The sequence below is a fragment of the Sebastes umbrosus genome, chromosome 4, assembly GCF_015220745.1.
Source record: "Sebastes umbrosus isolate fSebUmb1 chromosome 4, fSebUmb1.pri, whole genome shotgun sequence".
Taxonomy (NCBI): domain Eukaryota; kingdom Metazoa; phylum Chordata; class Actinopteri; order Perciformes; family Sebastidae; genus Sebastes; species Sebastes umbrosus.
Window position 1 is genome coordinate 34,784,839 of NC_051272.1, and position 21,986 is coordinate 34,806,824.

Here is a 21,986-nt window from a genome sequence, read left to right on the forward strand (position 1 = left end):
GAGAACTTGTGGGCCCTTCTTAAACGGGAGATTTACGGTGAAGGAAAACAGTACACATCTCTGAACAGTGTCTGGGAGGCTGTGGTGGCTGCTGCACAAAAAGTTGATCGTCAACGGATCAAGAAACTGACAGACTCCATGAATGGAAGGCTTATGACTGTTATTCAAAAGAAGCGTGGCTATATTGGTCACTGATTTTTTTTTTTTAAATGTCAGAAATGTTTATTTGTAAATTTTGAGTTGTTTGTTTATTATTCTCACTTTAACAGATGAAAATAAACAAGTCAGATGGGAAAACTTTCGTTTTTCATTTAGTTGCATAATAATTCTGCACACTAATAGTTGCCCAATAATTGTGCACACATAGATATTCTCCTAAGAAAGCCAAAATCTCACTTTTACTTTCTTAAATATTCAGGTTTGAGGTTTATTAACATTTTGGATTGACCGAGAGCACTGTAGTTGTTCAATAATTAAATTAATCCTCAAAAATACAACTTGCCTAATAATTGTGCACACAGTGTAGACTGAGACCAAGAAAGGTATCATCCATTTAAGTCAATACAAACCATGTAAAATCAAAGGTGGTGCAGTGATCCGGAAATGAGAGTTAAACCCAGTGAAAAGTTCAGTTTTATTAACTTCATGCCAGACAGATGAGGTTACTATTTGTCAAAATCTCTGACTAACAATATTTCACTAATGATTCAAACAGGTGCCTTCCATGACAGGATGAATAGTTCTATGACAGAGCAGGAGAAGAAAACACAAAACCAACGGGAACATATTGACACCGATTCTTCAAAAGACTGCAGCTCTGACAAGGATGGTAATGTCCACCCTGGCCCTGGATGGGATCCTTCTGTATGGGCAGGGTCCCCTTTAGATGTCAGTCTGCCTGGGCTAGTTCCTCATCACCAGCACACTATTCAGCCAGGAAGGATGGACCCTCTCACCTTAAGGTATAATGTCACCAAACAATTAAAAATCAAATTCATAACAAAAATGACTCACATGCTATACTGTTGTACACCTCTCCTGACCTCACCATGTGTTTGAACAAAACAACAGCAACCTTAACTGTATTGTATCTATTGTTTCACATGCTTTTACATTGTGAACACAAATGTAAACAGTGGATGTACATTTTACCTGGACTATGATTAAGGTCTCGATTGCAGGTTCCACTGTCCGTGTCAGTCCACTCAGTGTCAGCTGACTTACCCAGACTACCTCCTGGAGCCCCAGTCAAGTCAGTATCACCTCCTCACTGGGTAAGTCTTCATTCACTTTACAGTGTATAGGTTTGTGTTCCACTGTAGCATGTTGGAGTCCTTTAACTGAATAAGTTACACAAAATGGCAGGTACCAGTAAACATGTGGCCTCCAACAAATGATCAAGTGTGCCAATCAGGAACTTTTGAGTCGCAACTATCTGTACTTTTGCTCCATCTGGTGGCGGTACTAAGAATGACACAGAGGCATGGAGATGAGCGGGCTGAAGGCATCATAAAATACACCACTTTCCCTGAGATTGTTTCATTTGACATTGGAATAATATGAAAGATGCTATTATCACATAAAAGTCCTACACTTAGTCCATTTAATTTGGATAACTTCTATAAATGTAGTCAAAATCAAGTCAATGAACAGACTCTTATATATTTCCTTATTAGAGTTATACCAGGGTTGCAGGGGCAGCAACAATGTAATATTTAATGACCCATGCCTGAGGATGTAGGATGGTAAAGTGACTTGAGGCAGTGTTGGTTTCCTCAGCCTTGTGCCTGGTCCACCAGGCAGCAGCCATCACAGCTCAGTTTCTGCTTCTTGGTTTACTAATGAACCCATTCTCTGCAGCATGATGCCGGTGAGTATTAAGAACCATTTTACCATTTTCATGGATTAATACAGAATTAATGCTTAATTGCTTATTTGTTTTTATGTGTGCGAGTGTGTCTTGTGTGTGTTTTAGGGAGACTTACATGCCCCTTTAGCCAGCATCTGTGTACCACAGGCCATGGACCATCAGCAGTTTCAGGAGGGACTGACTGACTTTACATCCCACATCACACACCCTGTAAGTTCTATCGTCAGCAAAAGGGAAAACAGATTTTCCTTTCAATCCATTCAACATGAAAAAGAATAGATCTCATGAAGTTGAGTTTTATTCTGATTCCATTTATTTCAATAGGGAAATATAATTTATGCCTGTCTCCTAGTATGTGAACTAGAGGGAATGTGAGGGAAATTGGTTTCCTAATTAGACTGAAAAGACTGAAAGGGAAATAGACCCAGCCCAGGTATGTATGCATTTCTAAAATGTAATAGAAACTAGTGTTGTCACGATACCAAAATTATGACTTTGATACAATACCTGCTGAAATATCTCAATACCGATACTGAAATGATACCATGGCAAAAAACCTAAAACATCAAGAAAAGTAATGGAATAACAGATGACAGAACATGGAACTTAAAATTCTTTGTTGTTTTTTTAATAATAAAAAAAGAAACTCTGAATTAAGATCCGCTCTTTACACGTTCATATCTCTCCACCTTTACATGTCACACTGCTGCTCAGAAAAGGTTAAATGCCTCCATGTTGTTATTTTATTGCCTTCATAAGTATATGTGCAATTCATAACCCTCGGCTATTAAATATTAGTGCCATATTTCGCTTTGTGCGTCTGCTTCGTCGACAAGCCGTGGATGGTCGGCAAGAGCACTAGTATTTGCAGAGTGCATATGAGAGAAAAAAAACGTGGGTGGCATGTCCACTATGCCTGCAGGGAGAGCAGAGCGCTGCACACACACACACTGCCCCGCTGTCGCACATCAACGCAACTCATTAATACGTTTTTTATTAAATTACCGGCACTGATAAAATGGGGTATTATACCGTTTTGTACGGCAGGGTATTGCGATACCTTGCTAGTATCGGTATACTGTGCAACACTACTTGCCACCGAATTTCACCCCGCTGATCTTTGTTGTGTTTAGCAGTAACATCTATAAAATACTAGAAAAGTAACCCCACAAAGGGTTTGTTGTGAGGAGGTGGTGATCACTGGAAGTAGACTCGAAAGCAGGAAAAAAGTGTTGCACACTCCATATGGCTCCATATGCCTGAGAATAAGAGAAATTCATATGGAGCCAGAGTGAGCAACACTTTTTGTCCCCACTTAGCAGCAACATCGAACCTGTTTTGAGTGTTGTCAGGATACCTTCTATGTCAGTGCTGTAGTATGTATACAAGTCTATGTATACAACTGTATACAAGCGTCATATTGCACACCATAATATTACTACTATATGTAAAGTATAAAGCACAGCAAGCCGTAAGGTTATCAAAAGATAATGTACGACATGGAGACTAGTCACCACCGAGTGGACTTTTCACTGGCTGCTCCAGTGAGCGGTCCGTGTCAGGGAAGCACATGAAAAACAAGATATACGATAATTGAACAACTTCCTACCAGTGGTACTGTACAAAGTAACTAAGTAGATTTACTCAAGTATTATGCTTAATTACAGTTATGAGGTACTTGTACATTACTTGTTATTTCAGTTGAATGATATAGTCTATTCCATTTCAACTATGAGAATTCAGTTGCTTCTGTTTCAGAGATATTTGTTATTCCACTACATTACTAGCTTGTTACTTTGCAGATTCAGTTTTTACACACAAAATATATGATCAACAAAATAAGATGGAGTGTTAAAGATGAAACTATGCAGCAGTATATAAATAAATATAAGTACTGACCTTACAGATATTTCATTATCAGTTAATTTGTAGATTATTTCTTTTCCCATTGTCCAAGGTGACCTTTTCAAATGTCTTGTTTTGTCCAACCTACAGTCCAAAATCCATTAGTCAGTTTTCTATCATACATAAGACAAAGAAATGGCAAATTCTCATATTTGATAAGCTGGAACCTGGTAATGTTTGGTATTTCTGCTTGAATTGATTTAGTTAATCTATTAACAAAATAGCTGCTGCTTGATTTTCAGATAAACTCGTTGACTAATCGATAATCAACCGATCGTCTTCCCCCTTATCTGTGTAGGTGATGTGTAATGTAAGTGGGGATGGAGATGTTGTGCTGGTCAACCCCTGCGAGCCAGGACCTGTGTTCCTCACCCTACAATCTGCACCGACACACGGAGATGATGGCCCAGCTCAATGGAAAGGTGAGGACAAGTTTACATAGGCTACATGTTCATTTACATGTTACAAATGTTTAGTTTTGTGCCAGGTATGAAATGAAGTCAGACGCATCAAGAAACAGGTGACAAAAGAATAAAGAACATGGTTTTGTGTCTCTTCCCTGAGACCTTCCACTAAACAGATACATCACAGAGGAGAAATCCTTTTCTGAGATTAAATGATCACAACAAGTGAGTACAGGAAGATGTGTAATGCATAGTTATACCTTGCTTGGCCTGAAATTAAGAAAAGAAATGTACTGTTTATGAATAAGAGAAGTGTGTAATAATTAACATACACATATAGATGAAGTTCATTTACATTTGAATATATTATATAATAGCTATTTAAAGCATATTAAATTATTTTTAAGCCAATTATTTTATACTTAAACGATAACAACGGACTTAAAGCTGCCCATATTCATATGATTTTCGAAAACAGAATGAGCCGTCGAAGTTGTCACAAGGGGTCTGTGCCTCTAGTTATATAATAAAACAAAATGATTTATTAGACCAAACATACTGAAATATGGCAATTCTGATATGTTAATACTCAAAGCCTATCAAGTAGTGATGCGTGGGTCAGGTTTTTTTTTTTTAACCCATACCCACCCGACCTGTCATGAGAGCCAATCTGCATTGGCCCAGCCTGCAAAAATATGTGCTACCAACCACCCGAACCCGATCCACAAACCACCAACTTTATGCATTATAGTAGCACAATTGTCAGGACTGAGGACTGAGACAAAGACGGTGTGTGTGCGTGTGTACTGTGTGTATGTGCTCTCCGAGGGAGCGCCACGTCTCTCTCTTTCTCTCTCTCTCTCTCTCTCTCTCTCTCTGATAATGGATCAATGCCGCTTTTCTCCTTATGAAAATAACACCAGCGATTGTCAGACCAATGCGAATTTGGTCGGACAAGACCATATCAACCATCCAACCGACCAGAAGGTGTCAGCCCTTGACGACACAACTGTAGCCCATAAATGGCTCCCAAATTGTTCCCCCTTTGAACGTCTTTGCATTCGTTCATAGAATTGAGGTACTGTAGTAATCCTCTCTTCCTTTGTGTTTACCAGATGTGAGCGTGTTGGGGACTCCCAGCCAGGTAGGAAAATAAAGTTTGTTCCATTTCTATCTAAGACAACTTTCTCTGTGGGACATTTGTAGACTTCATTAATCTACTGATTGATTGTTATTCATGTATCCAATCAATCATTTGTATGTAGATTCCCCAGTACCACCAGACAGCATGTCCCCTGTATGAGTCCAGAGATCTGACAACCAACATGCAGCCTCAGGCCCTTCCAGCACGGTAAGAACTGTGGAACTGAAGACAAAATGGGATTGTTGCCTCCACCACACAAACATAGTAAGACAAAAAAAAAAATCTATATGCAGAGTTGGTAATCTTCTTCAAAAACATTTTGTGTTATATTTGGTGAAATTCTCTTTACATCCCGAAAGCAATTAAGGAATCAAATGCTCTGAGAAAAATAAAATAAAAAAATCTGGTATCTGTGGTTGGCGCAGGACCGTAATAAACCCGTCCGATTATTTCATTCTGCCTGAATGTAATGATTGGACGGGCTACCTGCCCGTCTACCTACCTGCCTGTCTACCTACCTGCGTGCTTGATCGCACATATTGTGCGTCACCAGAGTCTTCCGCAAGCTGCTAGCTTGACAGCTGTGAGTGCTAACAATAGCCATGTTCATTGTTTACATTCATAATGATAATTTTGGGAGAGTGTCTTTGGAGGGAGGCCTGAACGGACGGACTGTCAGTGTTGATGACTTGGTGACTTTCTCTCTAGATTTAGGGACTTTTGGAGCTAGTGCTGCTAGCTACTTTTATTGGAAAAGAGTTGTAAAACAATGGGCTGGGTTTTTAGGTTGGATAATTTTTTAAATCTAGCGTACTCTTGCTGGTTTACTAAGATTACCGACCCAATGCTTTAAGCATTGCTAAGCATGTGGTCAGCCTTGATATATGACAGTTGCAATAGATTCCAATAATGACAAGTTTTGTATATATGTATTATAACATCCTTATAAACTCCACAAACCGCTCCTGAAGGATCATTTACTAACTTACTTCATATGGTCAGTCTATTTCAATCATATTTTTGCCAAATATCCGACTTAAGTCTGAGACAGTGAACAAAAGAGATGACTTGGCTAACTTTTCAAAACCAACTTAATTTCCAAGTACAAGAGTGATCTGGCCAAGAGGGCAGCATCAGAAACATTGTTGTAATACTAAATACAAACAATACAAGCAGACAATACAAATACAACTGTCACACACTACAGGTGAATGAGCTCAATATCCCGTTAATATGCATTACAAAAAAACAGTTGTAATGCATATAACAGGTCAATTCTAAAACAATTTGAGTGCAATTTTCTTGACATTATTCCAGGAAGAAGGGGCAAGGGAAGTTCTTTTAGTGAAAAAAATGCAATGTTTTGGGTCAAAGACCTTTAGGCATTTTTTCCTGATTTTGTAACAATTCATGTTGGTTCCAAATTACATTGATTTGTGAAATGTTTGTCGGTATTTGTTGCTGTACTGTCTCTGCTGATGAGAATCATCCCACAAATATTTCCTGAAATACGTAGAAAACTAACTCAGTAGTCATCAGTAATGTAATGGATCCGGCAGCACGTAGGTACATTGTCCTACATATTAGAAAACAATGCACCTGCAGGCCACACTATGGTTTACAGTAAGTACAGAATATGTTCAGCAGAGTATGAACATGTCAGAAGCTGATTACCTGGGTTATACATTGAGCTTTATTTATTTAATATCCTCTCCTTTTACCCTCTGCAGAACTACTGGAACTGTTTGTGAATCAAAGTCCAGGAAACCCTGCCACTGCACCAGATCCCAGTGCCTCAAACTGTGAGTGCTGAATGCTGTCTTATTATGACTTTCTTTATAGCAGTATGGCTTGTCAACATGCTTCTGACATGTCATGCTAATGACCTGTGATGTTTGCAGTTCATTTGTCTCTAACACTGTAAAAGATAATCATAAAACATATAACTACAAACTACCAACTAAAGCAACCCTTTTTAGCCACTAAACAGTAGGCTTGGGAGGTATTGGGGTACATCAGGTAATGTAGAAATCCTGACGGTATGATTCTGAATACCGTCATAAATACGGACGCTCCGTTTTCTATGGTACTGTATTGATGTGAAGTAGGCAGCTGAGCTGGGAAAGATGGCGACTGAGTGTTTTTGGGTTTAGTCTTCTTCAAACTACAAAAGCAGTTTACCACATGATTTTTGTTCAGCTGCCAGTCCGCCACCACCACCGGCATCATATCATCTCCATTCAGCCCACTGATGTGTCGGTAACGTCGGTACCCGCAGTGTGAGAGAGAGAGAGAGGTGTATGAAGTTATCAGTAACGTTATAACTGTGAACGTAGAACGCAGTGCAGAGTGTGTACAGGTTTTCAAACATTTTGGGGGCAGGGACCCCTTACAGGGGAAAACATTTTCCAAGGACCGCTCTTAATCGTAACAGCGATTCAGCATATGTTTACTACCATTTGTACTCTTAGATGCCATTGGAACTATTTGTATTCTAAAAGTTTTAAACCTTCAGACCTGTCTCAGAGTGATAAACAGAAACACATTTCAATTTGTATGATGTTAAGATCAGATAAGATCAGATGAGATAATCCTTTATTAGTCCGACAGCGGATACATTTGCAATGTTATTGAATGTTAATACCACTTATATACCTTTTATACAGAGGGGGATTTTAGTCAAATTGCATCTGGACTCAACTCGACAGTATTTATACTTTTCAAGTGATTGATCAGAAAAGCTATAAGAAAATAAACAGTAGCAAGACTGGCATAGTCCTAATAATAGATGGATATTTAGACACGATTTAATAGTTTAAAGCAAAGTGCAGGGGTTAGCACTGTTGCCTCACAGCAAGAAAGTCGCAGGTTCAAACTCGGCTTGGGGCCCTTCTGAGTTTACATGTTCTTCCCCGTGTTAGTGTGGGTTTTCTCCAGGTGCTCAGGTTTCCTCCCACAGTCCAAAGACATGCAGGTTAGGTTCATTGTTGACTCTAAATTGCCTGTAGGTGTGAATGTGAGCATGAATGGTTGTCTGTCTCTGTGTCAGCCCTGTGGCGACCTGTGATGGTTTTAGGCTATTTGTCAGTGAATAAATGCTACAACTCCTGTGTCGTGCTTGCCACCTGCTGCTGATTAAAGTGAATGGGGATAGCCCCAAAGTTAGCCACAACTTTGGTCTCAGGCTCTGAAGGTGGAACAGCTTTTGTCCTTTTAGTGAAAAGCCACTCCTCCGAGTTTTGCTCAGTTTTGCTCATTTTGCACATCTTTAGTCTTTGTAAATACTGTGTTAAGTGGAGAAGTTGCAAAATGTTATGGCTCTCTTTCTCTCTGTTATTTTTCATAAACCCACAAGAGAAGCAGAAGACAAGCACACCCGCCCACACATACTACATCCTTTATGTGATTTGATTGTAGTTTAATATGTATTTTTGTGTGTTTGTATCTTTCAGCTACTGCGAGTGTTTTGCCAACGGAGTGATGTGCAGCAACTGCGACTGCTCTAACTGCCACAACAACGCAGAGCATGAAATGAAGCGTCACAAGGCCATTAAGGTGTGTAAATGCTTTTTTGGTAAACATGGTCACGTCACACACTTAACTAATGTATTTGTATGCCCGTCTACTGAAGTGCTCCTTCACAGTAAGCCTTTAAAATGTCAGAAAACATCTAAAAATAATAAATGAGGCCACTAATGAATGGAAAGAGATACATGAATAAAACAGCAAGCAGAAAACATTTATATACAATATGGCCAATCTTATCATTGGAAATTAGGCAGGTTTAGGTCCCCTTTATGACTCAGATCTATCAGAAATTCTCCCTTAATCCTAAGTATAGTTTTGTTTTATATGAATGTAAATATATGGCAGTCGAACCATTTGAAAATCAAAGAAAAGAGATAAGCATGCCCATCATTAAGACCAGACAATCAAGGAACCTAGGTCTATTCACTGTGGAGTGGAGTGCACCTTTATCAAATGATTATACTGAAAATGTGTGTACTTTTTAAAATAATTATTTTGTATCTCCAACTATTTCAATGTAGAATACCATAAGTTTAAAAAACTACTGTCACCAGTTTGTTGAACAGCTACTGTTAAAGTAATACTACACAATAACTAATAATAGAAAAATGATAATCAATACACATCTTTATTGAACAAATCAGAAATGAATCAAGTGAATTTACACAGTCAGTGAATGGTGATATGAATGAATGACTCAACAGGACACAAATCATCAAAAACTGTTGTTGTATTTGAAAATAGTCTTTCACAAAATGAAATAGGCCGTGTGATAATACTGCTACTATAAATTTTAGAAGTTAAAAGTTCTCTATACGACCTTCACAGCATTAATATCTCATCAACAACGATTGTCTATGCAAAGATATAGAGGAGTAATGTCTACCTGAGCAGAGAATCAAATCTCTCTCCCTCTTGTGTGTGTTGTAATCAGAGCTTCCCTCTGCTTTGTTTATGTTGCCGGTCCGGCCGCGGGTGCTTGTTAGTGTATGTAAGTCCCTGTTCTTGTGCCCCACGGCTCACGGCCGTCACTCTCAATGTGCTCAATACAGCGGTTACAGCTGATAACGCCGTCCCCACCGACAGCGTTGTTGCGAAGCGTAGCACCCACTCTCTGGTTCCCCCCTCAGGTTAACACTGTTAGCCCTATCGGCACTGCTGCCGTTGTTTTGCAATGTTCACGCTGTTGGCACCGTCAGTTGCTAGCCCCTGGCTCAACCTTCGCCATGTCGGGAGCAGCGTGGAGGCAATCCTTCAATCACAGATTTGCTCTGAATTACATATAGAGCTCCTTTTTAAAAAATTTGTAATAATATGTTTTTCGATTACGCAGTAAGTATCAGATATAAAGATGAAGAGATATTGATGTGAGGTGGTACAGAATGGTAGATTGGTGTATATGAGCTGACTGTTTATCAGACAGTAGCAGCTGAATCACTATCCAGTGTTTGCTGGTGTTTGAGGTTGCAGTAAACAGTAAGACGTGTTGAGTAGGGCTGACGGAATTGATTGAGTCTAATTGGTGTTTCAGCCAGGACGAGGTGAGTCACACTTTCAGCGGATCTGATTCATCAGCACTGTTACTGGAGACATGTTCTCTCTCACTCTCTGCTGTGTCTCAAACACACACTTGTTTGTTTTTGTGAGGACAGTGTATTGACTTACGTTATCTTCATAGAGGCTTACAGGTAACTTTGGTATTTTTCAACCTGGACCCTATTTTCCCATGTTTTTGTGTCTCACTGACTAATAAAGACAACAATTTCTGAAATTGGTCCAGTATTAAGGGAGAGCGTTGTAGACGTCAGCACGTCACAGGCTGCAATATGGTGCTATTCAGGCAAGCTGGGACCGTCATTTACGTCCACTAAGAGTGCTTGTTTTCGCCATGACGGGCTCTGTTTTTTAGTTTGTTAATGTTATGTTTTCAGGCTGTGTTCGTGCCATTCTTGTGATATCTCAGGAATGTCTTGAGGGAATTTCTTCAAATTTGGCACAAACGTCCACTTGGATTGAAGGATGAACTGATTCGATTTTGTCGGTCAAAGGTTACTGTGACCTCACAAAACCGTTTTTTGGCCATAACTTTGCTAATTATGCCAATTTTGCACAAATGTCTAAGAGGATAAAATGATGACATTTTGGACAGACATGGAACTGCACCTTGACTCCGGTTGAAACCGGTTACAGCTTTATCTCTGTAAAATGTTGTCCCCATTAGTCACTTCGACACAAAAACATGGGAAAATAGGGTCCAGGTTGAAAAATACCGATGTTACCCTTTAACCCTAACCTTAATCTGATCTAATCTAACCTTAACAGAAGTCTCAACCCAAAAATTAAATTAACCTAAACTTAGAGAGGATAATACTTTTTACTTTATTCCTATTTACAATGTTTCAAGTCTCAGGTAAAAAACCCTAAGGGTATAGTCCATTTTAATTGAACTTGAGCAGTTCAATTGGGCATTTATGAACGCAGTAATTGTACTCTGGTATGGACCACAACAACAGTTTTCAAGTGAACCAAAACGCAGGCTGCCTGTGTGGGCATTTGTTGAGATAAAATCAGGTAAACGACAGGTTAACATGAGTGTGAGAGGACTGACCTGGACTTCTGCAGAAGTCCGATATTTGCTTGACATAAACTGGAGGAGAAGGGATTCATGCGCACAGTAGATCAGAGCCGAGTCAAAGTGAAAAAACTTCAACAGCAATATTTCAAAGTCTGTGATTCCCTGTAAAGAACTGCCAGCTCTCCGCTTTAATTTGTGCACTGTGAAACCAAACCAGACTAAATAGGAAACAAACCAAAAGTATCACTCTGATTCGAACGAGCCAAATGGACGACGGCTTGTGAAAGTACCCTGAAGGTGTCAAAAAATCCATCCATCTATTTTCCAGTTAGCTGAGCATTGTAGCCCTTCTCCCCAGCCATGTCCTCCAGCTCTTCCTCTGGCCAGATAGAATACTGTATATAATCCCTCCCAGATGGAGGCATCTAGAAGATATCTTGATCAGAGGCTGAACCACCTCAGCTGGCTCCTTTCAATGTGAAAGAGCCGCACCTTACAGATACCTGAGGGGTGAGCCCAGAGACCCTGCGAAGGAAGTTCATTTTGCCCACTTATATTCGTAATTGCATTGCCGACACTACAAAGACATCGTGACCAGAGAACATGAGCTCCACTAAGATGAGCTAATTTATAAAAGAAATATTTACAATAAAGAATGAATGGAAATAGATTAACTAAAACTCCTCAATTAGCATTAGCCTGTTCAATCAAGCTACATCCCACATGGTAGCAGCTAGCTAGCAAAACCTACCAGGTGTTAACAAGTTATAAACTGTGTACTTTGCTTTAGGCTACTATCTATTGGTTAACTGAAAAGAATATAAGATATATTCACTCCAGTAATGTAATCAAAACTTTCCTGAAAGCATGTAGCCCTTGTGGGCTGCACATGGGATGGGAGAATGCACTGAATTCCTATTTAATGGGATGCTGGCAAATGATTTGTACAAGTGATGGAAGAGTGCTGCTGAATGCAGAGCATGGTTACAATTCAATTAAATGAGCATTAGGGATGCTAATTTTGATTAACCAACCCTCGTTAATCGATTATTAACCGTTAACTGACAAGATTTTTGCGTACCAGCTGCAGTGTATGAGCACAACAGACAACTGAGTCCCCAGTTCACCCGTCCGGGAGCGTTAACTTAGCAGCCACAGTGCTGCGTGTAGTGTTGCGGACATGCAGCCACTTTCCCAGTAAAAGTCCACCGCACATTTAGTTTAGTTTAGCAGGTTGTGAGCTGTGTGTCTGCCCGGATTAAGGATAGCGATTGTCCGACAGTGTGTGTGTTTGTGCTACGTTAGCATCAGTAGCTCTGCTGGTAGCTTCGTGCTCACCATTGTCACACACATACAGTCTGTCAGCGCGGCGTAACTTCAGCAAGTGTCCGACAGACCGTGTGTGTATGTGTGTTGTCGGTGCCGTTATAGCTGTGAATGTAGCTGTGGCTACAGCTCCTCCGCACAAGCGAGCTTTAGACGGGAGCCAACTTCCTGTATCTGTAACGCCGGCTCAGACTTTCTTAAGGTGGGCTCTAAAGGTGGACCAGCTTTTCTCCTTAAAGTTTTCCTCAGCTTTTTAATTAATTATTAACATTTCTTTTAACCGTTTTAACCGATAGTGTTAATCGGTTAAGATACTTAATGTCGGTTATCGGTTAAACGGTTAATTATTAACATCCCTAATGAGCATGCTTTTAACCAAAACATGCCATAAGACCTAGTATTGCTTTTCTATGTGTATTTCCCCCCTTGGAAATTGAATGCCTTGATGTTTTGTTTTACTTTCTTGGCATTTGCCAAGATGTGATTTAAAACGATTCTTCTTCTGTATTTTTCATTTGACTAGCTACATACATGTACTGTATATGGCCGGTTGAGGAATATTAACAGTTTTAATAGGTCATTCCCCTGTTCCTCTTAATGTAATCATTACTGGTATTGTCTTTATGTAGTCATGTCTAGGTCGTAACCCAGATGCCTTCAGGTCTAAGATTGCTGGTGGGAAGTCAGGAGAGGTCAAAGGTTGGCACAACAAAGGCTGCAACTGCAAGCGCTCTGGCTGCCTTAAGAACTACTGCGAGTGCTATGAGGTTTACATGCACGCACACATACGCCTACATGCATACACGCACGCACGCACGCACGCACGCACGCACGCACGCACGCACGCACGCACGCACGCACGCACGCACATAAAGTGACCCTAGTCTGATGTTCAAGAAATCATGGGGCAACCACAAGTGCTGAAGCCAGTGTGGAGGTAGCTTGACTGGCATTGGATTGGGCATGTTGGGGGGGTGTTGGTGAGAACATGATATACAAGCCTGGAAGTCCAGGTCGAAGGTGTTTTTTTTGTGAATTCTTGCTTGTATTTGACTGGACAACAGTGTCTGCACTGCACTGCAGCAAAAGTTGAGCCACGATCAACCTTTTTTTCCAGACTTTGAAGTAAATGAGGAGGATGCTCCTGTTGTTGCTGGCTCCCACTAACTAAAACCTAGGCCTAATGAATTTTGTGAACAAACTAAGCTTCTCTTACTAAGAAGAAAATAAACACATTTCACATTAACTATAAGCTAACTTCACCTTGACTGACAGACGGGGATGGGTACCGAAACCCCGTTATTAAACCTGCACCGGTGCTAAATTATGAAAGACTTGTTATATTGATAAGCTCCAACGTTGTTGGTTCATTTATCGGTACTTTTTAACGTTTTGGTCACACTGCAGCATCTCCTCTGCTCTTTGTGTCGGAGCTGAGCTCCTTCACACACAAAAACACACATGGAGCGAAGTCAGCGAACAGCAGAGCAGAGAGGCCGCGGCGGAGACAGTGAAGTGAACTCAAAGATTACTCGAATTGACGACAACTACACTCATTACTTGAAGTGCTATAAAACCTTCGCGAGTAAAAAGCTAATCATTTATCAATACACCTATTCAACCAGCACAGGGATCAGCAACCTTTACTGTCAAAAGAGCCATTTTAGACAAAAAATTAAAAATCTGTCTTGAGCCACAAAACATTTGAGCATTGTGATGAAGGTAACACAGCTTATAGTCTAAGTATATAGTATATACTGTAAGTCTAATGCAGTGTGGGCCAAAGTGCAAATGTACTATGGAGTATTAGGGCCACATTGAGGGAAAAACATCAGAGATTTCCAGAATCATAATATTACGAGAAAAAAAGTTGTAATATTACGAGAATAAAGTCATAACTTTATGAGAAAAAAAGTTGTAATATTACGAGAATAAAGTCATAACTTAACAAGAAAAAAAGTGGTAATATTACGAGAATAAAGTCATAACTTAACGAGAAAAAAAGTTGAAATATTATGAGAATAAAGTCATAACTTTATGAGAAAAAAAGTTGTAATATTACGAGAATAAAGTCATAACTTAACGAGAAAAAAAGTTGTAATATTACGAGAATAAAGTCATAACTTTATGAGAAAAAAAGTTGTAATATTACGAGAATAAAGTCATAACTTAACAAGAAAAAAAGTGGTAATATTACGAGAATAAAGTCATAACTTAACGAGAAAAAAAGTTGAAATATTATGAGAATAAAGTTATAACTTTATGAGAAAAAAAGTTGTAATATTACGAGAATAAAGTCATAACTTAACGAGAAAAAAAGTTGTAATATTACGAGAATAAAGTCATAACTTAACGAGAAAAAAAGTTGTAATATTACGAGAATAAAGTCATAACTTAACAAGAAAAAAAGTTGTAATATTACGAGAATAAAGTCATAACTTAACGAGAAAAAAAGTTGTAATATTACGAGAATAAAGTCATAACTTAACGAGAAAAAAAAGTGGTAATATTACGAGAATAAAGTCAGAACTTAACAAGAAAAAAAGTGGTAATATTACGAGAATAAAGTCATAACTTAACGAGAAAAAAAGTTGTAATATTACGAGAATAAAGTCATAACTTAACAAGAAAAAAAGTTGTAATATTACGAGAATAAAGTCATAACTTAACGAGAAAAAAAGTTGTAATATTACGAGAATAAAGTCATAACTTAACAAGAAAAAAAGTTGTAATATTACGAGAATAAAGTCATAACTTAACGAGAAAAAAAGTTGTAATATTACGAGAATAAAGTCATTACTTTATGAGAAAAAAAGTTGTAATATTACGAGAATAAAGTCATAACTTAACGAGAAAAAAAGTTGTAATATTACGAGAATAAAGTCATAACTTAACGAGAAAAAAAGTTGTAATATTACGAGAATAAAGCCATAACTTTATGAGAAAAAAAGTTGTAATATTACGAGAATAACGTCATAACTTTACAAGAAAACATATCTTAATATAAAGAGAATAAAGTAACTTTACAAGAAAAAAAGAAAATAACACGTAAAATTACTACTTTATAATATTATGACTTTATTCTCATAATATTACGACTTTTTTTCTTGTAAATCTATGACTTTATTCTTGTAATATTATGACTTTATTCTCGAAATCTCAGATTTATTTTTTTCCCTCAATGTGGCCCTAATACTCCCTAGTACCATAGACCTACAACAATGATAAATACAAATGAAAATGTAAACAAAAAACAGTTATTAATTTCCACTATTTTTTAAAAGAAAATCCACACAGAGCCACTGAGGGGCTAAAGGGCCGCATTTGGCTCCGGAGCCGCAGGTTGCTGACCCCTGAACCAGCATAACCATGATGTAAACATATAGAAAAGCGATATTTCAGTCTTGTAAACTGATCTGCTGGCTGAGATGAAGCAGCCCCTCCTCCTCTCTACCAGCGGTACCTGCGGATGAAGAGCTGATGCTAACTCACGTCTGTGTTCTTCATTCTTTCTAAACTTCACTCAGGATTTATTTTATCTACAGTTTAGATTTGTTTCCAGTAAGATATTATTGAGTTTACATAGTGACTTTGCTGTTGTAAACATTTCTGTTGCTGCTCTAAAACATTTAGTTATATTTGAAACATAAATAAATTCTAAATCCTGTTTTGAATTTATTCTTTTTTTTAAATAATGTATTAAAAAGCAATTATTTGGTAATGAAAAAGAACTGATAAGAGTATTGATAAAGAACCAAACCAAACCGATAAGGAGTATCAATAAGAGTAATAGTATATACTAAATCCTAACCCGTCCCTTCTGACAGGTCTCTCAGGCTTCAGCACTTGCCACTTTCTTGCCCAGCAGAGAATCCATGCATGATTTGAAATACAAATTGATTCATATGGAAGCATATAGGCAGAAACTACTTATCCATCATTCTTATCTCAGCTTTTTCATATCTGTTTTATATATACAGTATATATCCTGGTAATGTGATGAGGTTTTTAGTTACTATAAATAAAAAGCAGTTTAATTCATTTCAATACTTTTTTACACATGCTTGTATTCACTTATGTATTTTCTTTCTTTAGTCAGTGTAAGGTCAAAAGACACTCATTTTGGCTAATTACATTTCTTTTGAAATGTACACTAGAATACTAAAGACTAATGACACATGCAGTTGTTTGTACAAAATGAACCATGTAAGGCAGTTTTTTTTCCAGAGTGAGTTATAACTATTGTGTCTGTTTGCAGGCCAACATCATGTGTACCTCCAGCTGTAAATGTGTTGGCTGTAGAAACTACGACGACGGCTCAGAGATGGGCCTCAAAGAGAAGACTGTCAATGTCAAGAACAAGTGAGTCAGTCAACTTTGACACGGCTGCTTTAGTACCACAGTCGGCTGTAATACTAAGGGAAAACGTCTCACTGCAGATATCTGAGGTAGAAATAAACGGCCTCGTGCGAGAACCATGTCTAATTATCTCATGATTGACAGTATCAAAGGCCTTTTTTTAAGTCTGAATCTGCTTTTACACATGTACTGCAACCCTGAACTTATGTAGACATTACCCGGAGGAGCTGTATGCGAGAACACAAATGTCCGAATCATTTGGACCGGAACATTAAACAGACTTTACTCTAATGTCTGTTTGGGGCCCATGTGTGAATAGAGAATTCAGGAGAATTCACAGCGAGCGAGTTGATGCATGTTGATGAAGTTTCCATGCGACTGTTACAAAACCGGAAGAAAATAAACATCCAAGGGTGAAGAGGAAGGGTCGAAAATGTCTAACACCAAAATCCTCAGACAAGTTCAAGGAACGGCAGAGACTCGGTTGTTTATGACCAAATTACCAACCGGCAACGTGACTGCGGTGTAATCCGCGTCATGTCCTACCTCTTGCATGCTCTACTCAGGCGCCACCTGTCGCCTAAACCAAACAGAGTATTTCCAGTAGGTGCTAACGCGTCTGACACAGACAATCTCCTGTTGTGTGCTACATGTGTGAAAGGGAAACTCCGGACAATATGCAGAGCTGATTCTCCGGACATTGTCTGGAGTTCCTATGTGAAAACGGCTTAATACTGCTCCCAGCTGCTCTGCAACAATTTTTTCAATCACTGAAGATATTTTAGGAAGAACTGAAATCAGTCTATAATTACAAGCCTGGTCAGGTTCTCCAAACTTAAAAAAAAAAGAGTTATAATTGCTTGTTTAAATATTTGAGGAAATTTGCTGTTTCCTGTAAAGCTTTTCTGTTTTCTGCTAGTGATATATGGGTGGTATTCATTGAGTCAAAGCGAGAAATTTACAACAAGATATTTCAGTTAAAGGGACAGTTTGTAACTTTGTAAGCGTATAAATGTACCGGGTCGGGACAAATGCACGCTCGCATATGCGTGCTCGCGTGTGGCCGCTGTACTCTCTTCCTCTGCCTGCTTGCCTTCACTCAGACAGCGCGCGCATTCTCGCGTACTCGCTCCACCTCTAGACGTGAACGAGCGCTCACTCCACACTGCAGAAGAGTTAGTTTAGCTCTGAGAATATCTAGTGAATGTACAGTGGACGTTTGTTCAGAAATAACTTCTGCAGCTCCTCCAGACCAACAGAGATTTCCCGTGTCTTGTGAAGTGAAACGTTGTTGTCTCGTTACCGACCGGGTGCCGGAGTCTTCCTGCTCTCTCCGGCTGCGGGGCGGAGACGAGACGTTTAGCTGTGGAGCCCCGCTGCCTCAGCCTGCGCTGAGGCAGGAAAAGCCAACACTAGGATCAGCATTGATTCATGGAGAGACCTTCGTCTGGTCAGCTAACATTACTGCCAAGCAGCTGAAATATAGAGTGATATTGTGGTTTTAGCTGACGTGTGTCGCCTCACTGTTTTGAGCGATGCTCGTTCAGGTATATTTAGAGCGAGCAAGTGCAAGCCCGACGCTGACTTTCGTTGATTTCACAGCCACAGGTGTCGCTGTTAACAAGTATTTCTGAAAGTTACAAATAGTCCCTTTAAGAGAGTCTGGTGATCTGACTTTGAACGAGCGAACCTCACAGAAAAATCTATTATCTGTTTCCTTTTTTTTTTTTTTCAAGTGGTGACGTCCCGCTTCCTCTGCTTCACCGATGTACAATATGTGTAGTGTGATGTGGTGGGCTTACCGGTCACGTAAACATGTGTGTGTGTGTGTGTGTGTGTGTGTGTGTTCAGGTGGCCTGTATCAGTGATAACTCCCGCTGTGGTGGAGGCTGCCTGTGGCTGTCTGCTGGCCCAGGCCGAGGAGGCTGAGAGGGAGGCCCAGAACCACGCCCAGGCCGAGTACATGGTGCTGGAAGAGTTCGGACACTGTCTCACACAGATCGTCAAGGCCATGTTCAAGTACAATACATACTGACACTTTGGAATTATCTCTGGGTCACACTTCAAAACCTCACCCGGTTACGATCCAAGAAAACCAGCGTTTTCAGCTGGACCAACATTAATTCATCCATTACAGATTACTACTACCTTTAACATATATTATTTTTAATATAGTATTGTTTGTGCTGATAAGTTTTAGTGTCTGTATGAGACCGAGCATTGTTGCTGTTCTGGCTCTGATCTAAAACAGTTGAGCATTCAACACTGAGAGAGTGTGGATGGAAAGTTCCAGTGGGTTATATTATAACATTGTTATAAGTCACTGCCTTTTGTAGCACATTTAAATTATTTAATTTATATATTCTCCTGTATTCAGTTTCGTTGTTACTTGTTGTCCCATTTTGGATTGTTAAAGTATATTTATTAATTTATTTACTTATGGATTAGCCTTGAGAATAATTTAATTTATAGGCTGAACAGGTTCCGAAATAAAAAATGAATATTAAAGCCATATGGTGGTTTGTCTGTCTGTCTGTCTGTCCTTCTGTTAGCAGGATTACTCCAAAAGTCCGAGATGGATTTGAATGAAATTTTTTGGTGGCGATCCGGATCATGATCCGGATTCAGGAATTTTTTTAAGGATTCCGATCAGCCTGAGCATTAAGACCACAGGGTATAACACATGCGCAGGATATCTGAGGACTTGTTGATGACGCCCCCTTCTGAGTGCAGAGAGATACGTATGTGGATGTGTGTGCGGGAGCTGCTGAATGAGAGAGGCTTCTGCCGATACATTACACGGAAACACACCGTGTTAATAACAAGCCGACCACCTCACGGTACCGCCAGATGTGAGCTGTGATCTGTTTTTAAAGTCACGCACCTTGGCGGAGGTCTGCGCTCTCCGAGTGCCATTCTAGTTTATATTGCAAATTTATATCCATTTATATCACCACTGGCACGCGGTTCCCGGCGTGCCCTCGCAATGTGCGTGTACAGGAGCAGGTTTGCAGTATTTTTTCCATCATGTTTTATAGCCTCCAGAATAATATCAGTTTTTTAAAAAATGTCCGTTGTTCCCCTTTAATAGGTCCTTTAATAGGTGCCCAGCTGCAAATGTTTGCCCCGAGGCCCACTGACAGGTTAATCCAGCCATATGAAGTTGTTCAGATCTGTTTGTTTTGCTTCGTATCTAAATATAGTCCAGGTATGTACCAAGTCCAGTTTATTAAAATAGATGGAGGGTATGGTGAAGGCTGCGGACTCTGGCTGTTGTGAAGATAATCAGCGATGCTCAGCTGTAACAGCTTTCAGAAATAAGGTCAATTCCTGATACTGGGAAACCTCTAATGGAAATAAAAACAGCAGCAACATGAAATGCTCTGTCTGTTTCTCACTGGGACAACATCACTCACACAAACACAAAGCTCGGCACTGGAAGGAGTCACACAGCAGGTCCGTGCTATTGATGTTCCTCACTGCCGATCACGGTCGTGACGTCAGCCTGTGTTTTTGTGCTTGTTTTCTAACCTCTAGTAAACAGGAGTCCTGCCAGGCCTCACAGGGAGCAGGATCGAACCTGTTACTGCTGCTGCTGCCGCTGATGGGGGATATAAGCAGCCTGGAACATCGGTCTGAACCACACACACATGCTGCGACTGGACCGGCGGCTCCCACTGCAGCAGATATGGTGAGTGGAAACAACTTTTTACTTATGTTTTTGGATGAATTTGTCTAATATCATCTGCGTAAAATTGACCACTTTGATGTAAAAAGAAGAAAAAAAAGAATTATGAATTTAAAAAATGTTTTGCTATTTCACACAATTACTCAAGTCATTTAGTAATGAATCTATCAATTTCTTTATTGATTCATCATTTGTATTATATAAATGGTAGCTGCAGACCGGTCCTGATGTTATGGCTGATCGGTATATATACTGTACATATATATTGTAGTTTGTGCTGCTGTTGAATAGTATTGCATTATACTAATATTTTTTGTACTTGCAGTAAATATACATACATGGGTTGCAGTGTGCAGCTCATTTCTGCTTCCAGTCTGAAGTATGAATATGTAACACAAAGGATATGAGGGCTAACACATTGCACTATAACTATAACCATGTTGACACACATCATGTTCAGGATACAAAGGTGACATGTATGTCTATGTACACATACAGGTTGTCCACATGTACAGTATGTTTGTCTGTATGCATGTACTAGATGTCTGGCATTATTAAATGCAGTACTACTGTATATTTCATTACATTACATTCATTTGACAGACACTTTTGTCCAAAGCATCTTACAGAATACGTTTGAGTCTTCAACTGAAGAAAGAAGCTATAAAATATATTTTTTAATGCTGTTAAAGTAGTGTGTTCACATATTTTAACTTATTCTAATACTGTTCAATTCCCTCCCCCTGTTGAACTGTATATTTTTTTTAATTAACATTTTCTACAAAACTAACGGAAAAATATTGTCAAAATTGTGTTTTTGTTACAAAAACTGGAAGTTACATACTAATAACACAAATCAATGAATCAAAAGGTTGCTGCAGATGAAGTATTTTCAAGAACAGCAAAGTTGCAGTAATAGTATTAATTGTAGTTGAAATATAACTGCAGCAGTGCATGATGTCCAATTTAGTCGTCATTTTCTCTCAACATAAAATCAATACTTGGAAATTCTAACAGTCATATTATTCCTTAGTTGTTCCTTGAAGAAACCAACTTTTATTTACCTTTTACTTTTATTTAAGGGTCTCCTACTATAGAACAAGCCCCCAGGAAGAGCGCCGGTCGTTGATCTCGATTTTCGTAGTGGCCAAACGGCGGTACTGCAACTTCCGTGTCCGTCACGTGAT

The 21,986-nt window shown here is 39.2% G+C and overlaps 1 protein-coding gene across 9 annotated transcripts in view; it reads left to right on the forward strand.

The window, feature by feature from the left end:
• tesmin (testis expressed metallothionein like protein) overlaps window positions 1–21,986 on the forward strand; it is a 28,762-nt gene that overhangs the window by 2,254 nt on the left and 4,522 nt on the right. For 5 of the 9 annotated variants that reach the window (XR_005206756.1, XM_037768717.1, XM_037768716.1 and 2 more), the window contains exons 2-13: window positions 716–962; window positions 1,182–1,274; window positions 1,765–1,870; window positions 1,976–2,080; window positions 4,074–4,197; window positions 5,295–5,323; window positions 5,445–5,530; window positions 7,054–7,125; window positions 8,776–8,878; window positions 13,382–13,519; window positions 17,011–17,114; window positions 20,649–20,802. Coding sequence is in view for 8 of the 9 variants with exons in the window: in XM_037768717.1 (XP_037624645.1) it covers window positions 716–962; window positions 1,182–1,274; window positions 1,765–1,870; window positions 1,976–2,080; window positions 4,074–4,197; window positions 5,295–5,323; window positions 5,445–5,530; window positions 7,054–7,125; window positions 8,776–8,878; window positions 13,382–13,519; window positions 17,011–17,114; window positions 20,649–20,802 (1,361 nt within the window). In the remaining variant the exon portion in view is untranslated. Of the gene's footprint in view, window positions 1–715; window positions 963–1,181; window positions 1,275–1,764; window positions 1,871–1,954; window positions 2,081–4,073; window positions 4,198–5,294; window positions 5,324–5,444; window positions 5,531–7,053; window positions 7,126–8,775; window positions 8,879–13,381; window positions 13,520–17,010; window positions 17,115–18,962; window positions 19,624–20,648; window positions 20,803–21,986 lie in introns of those variants that run through there. The other 4 variants (XM_037768718.1, XM_037768723.1, XM_037768722.1 and 1 more) reach the window with 4 other exon arrangements.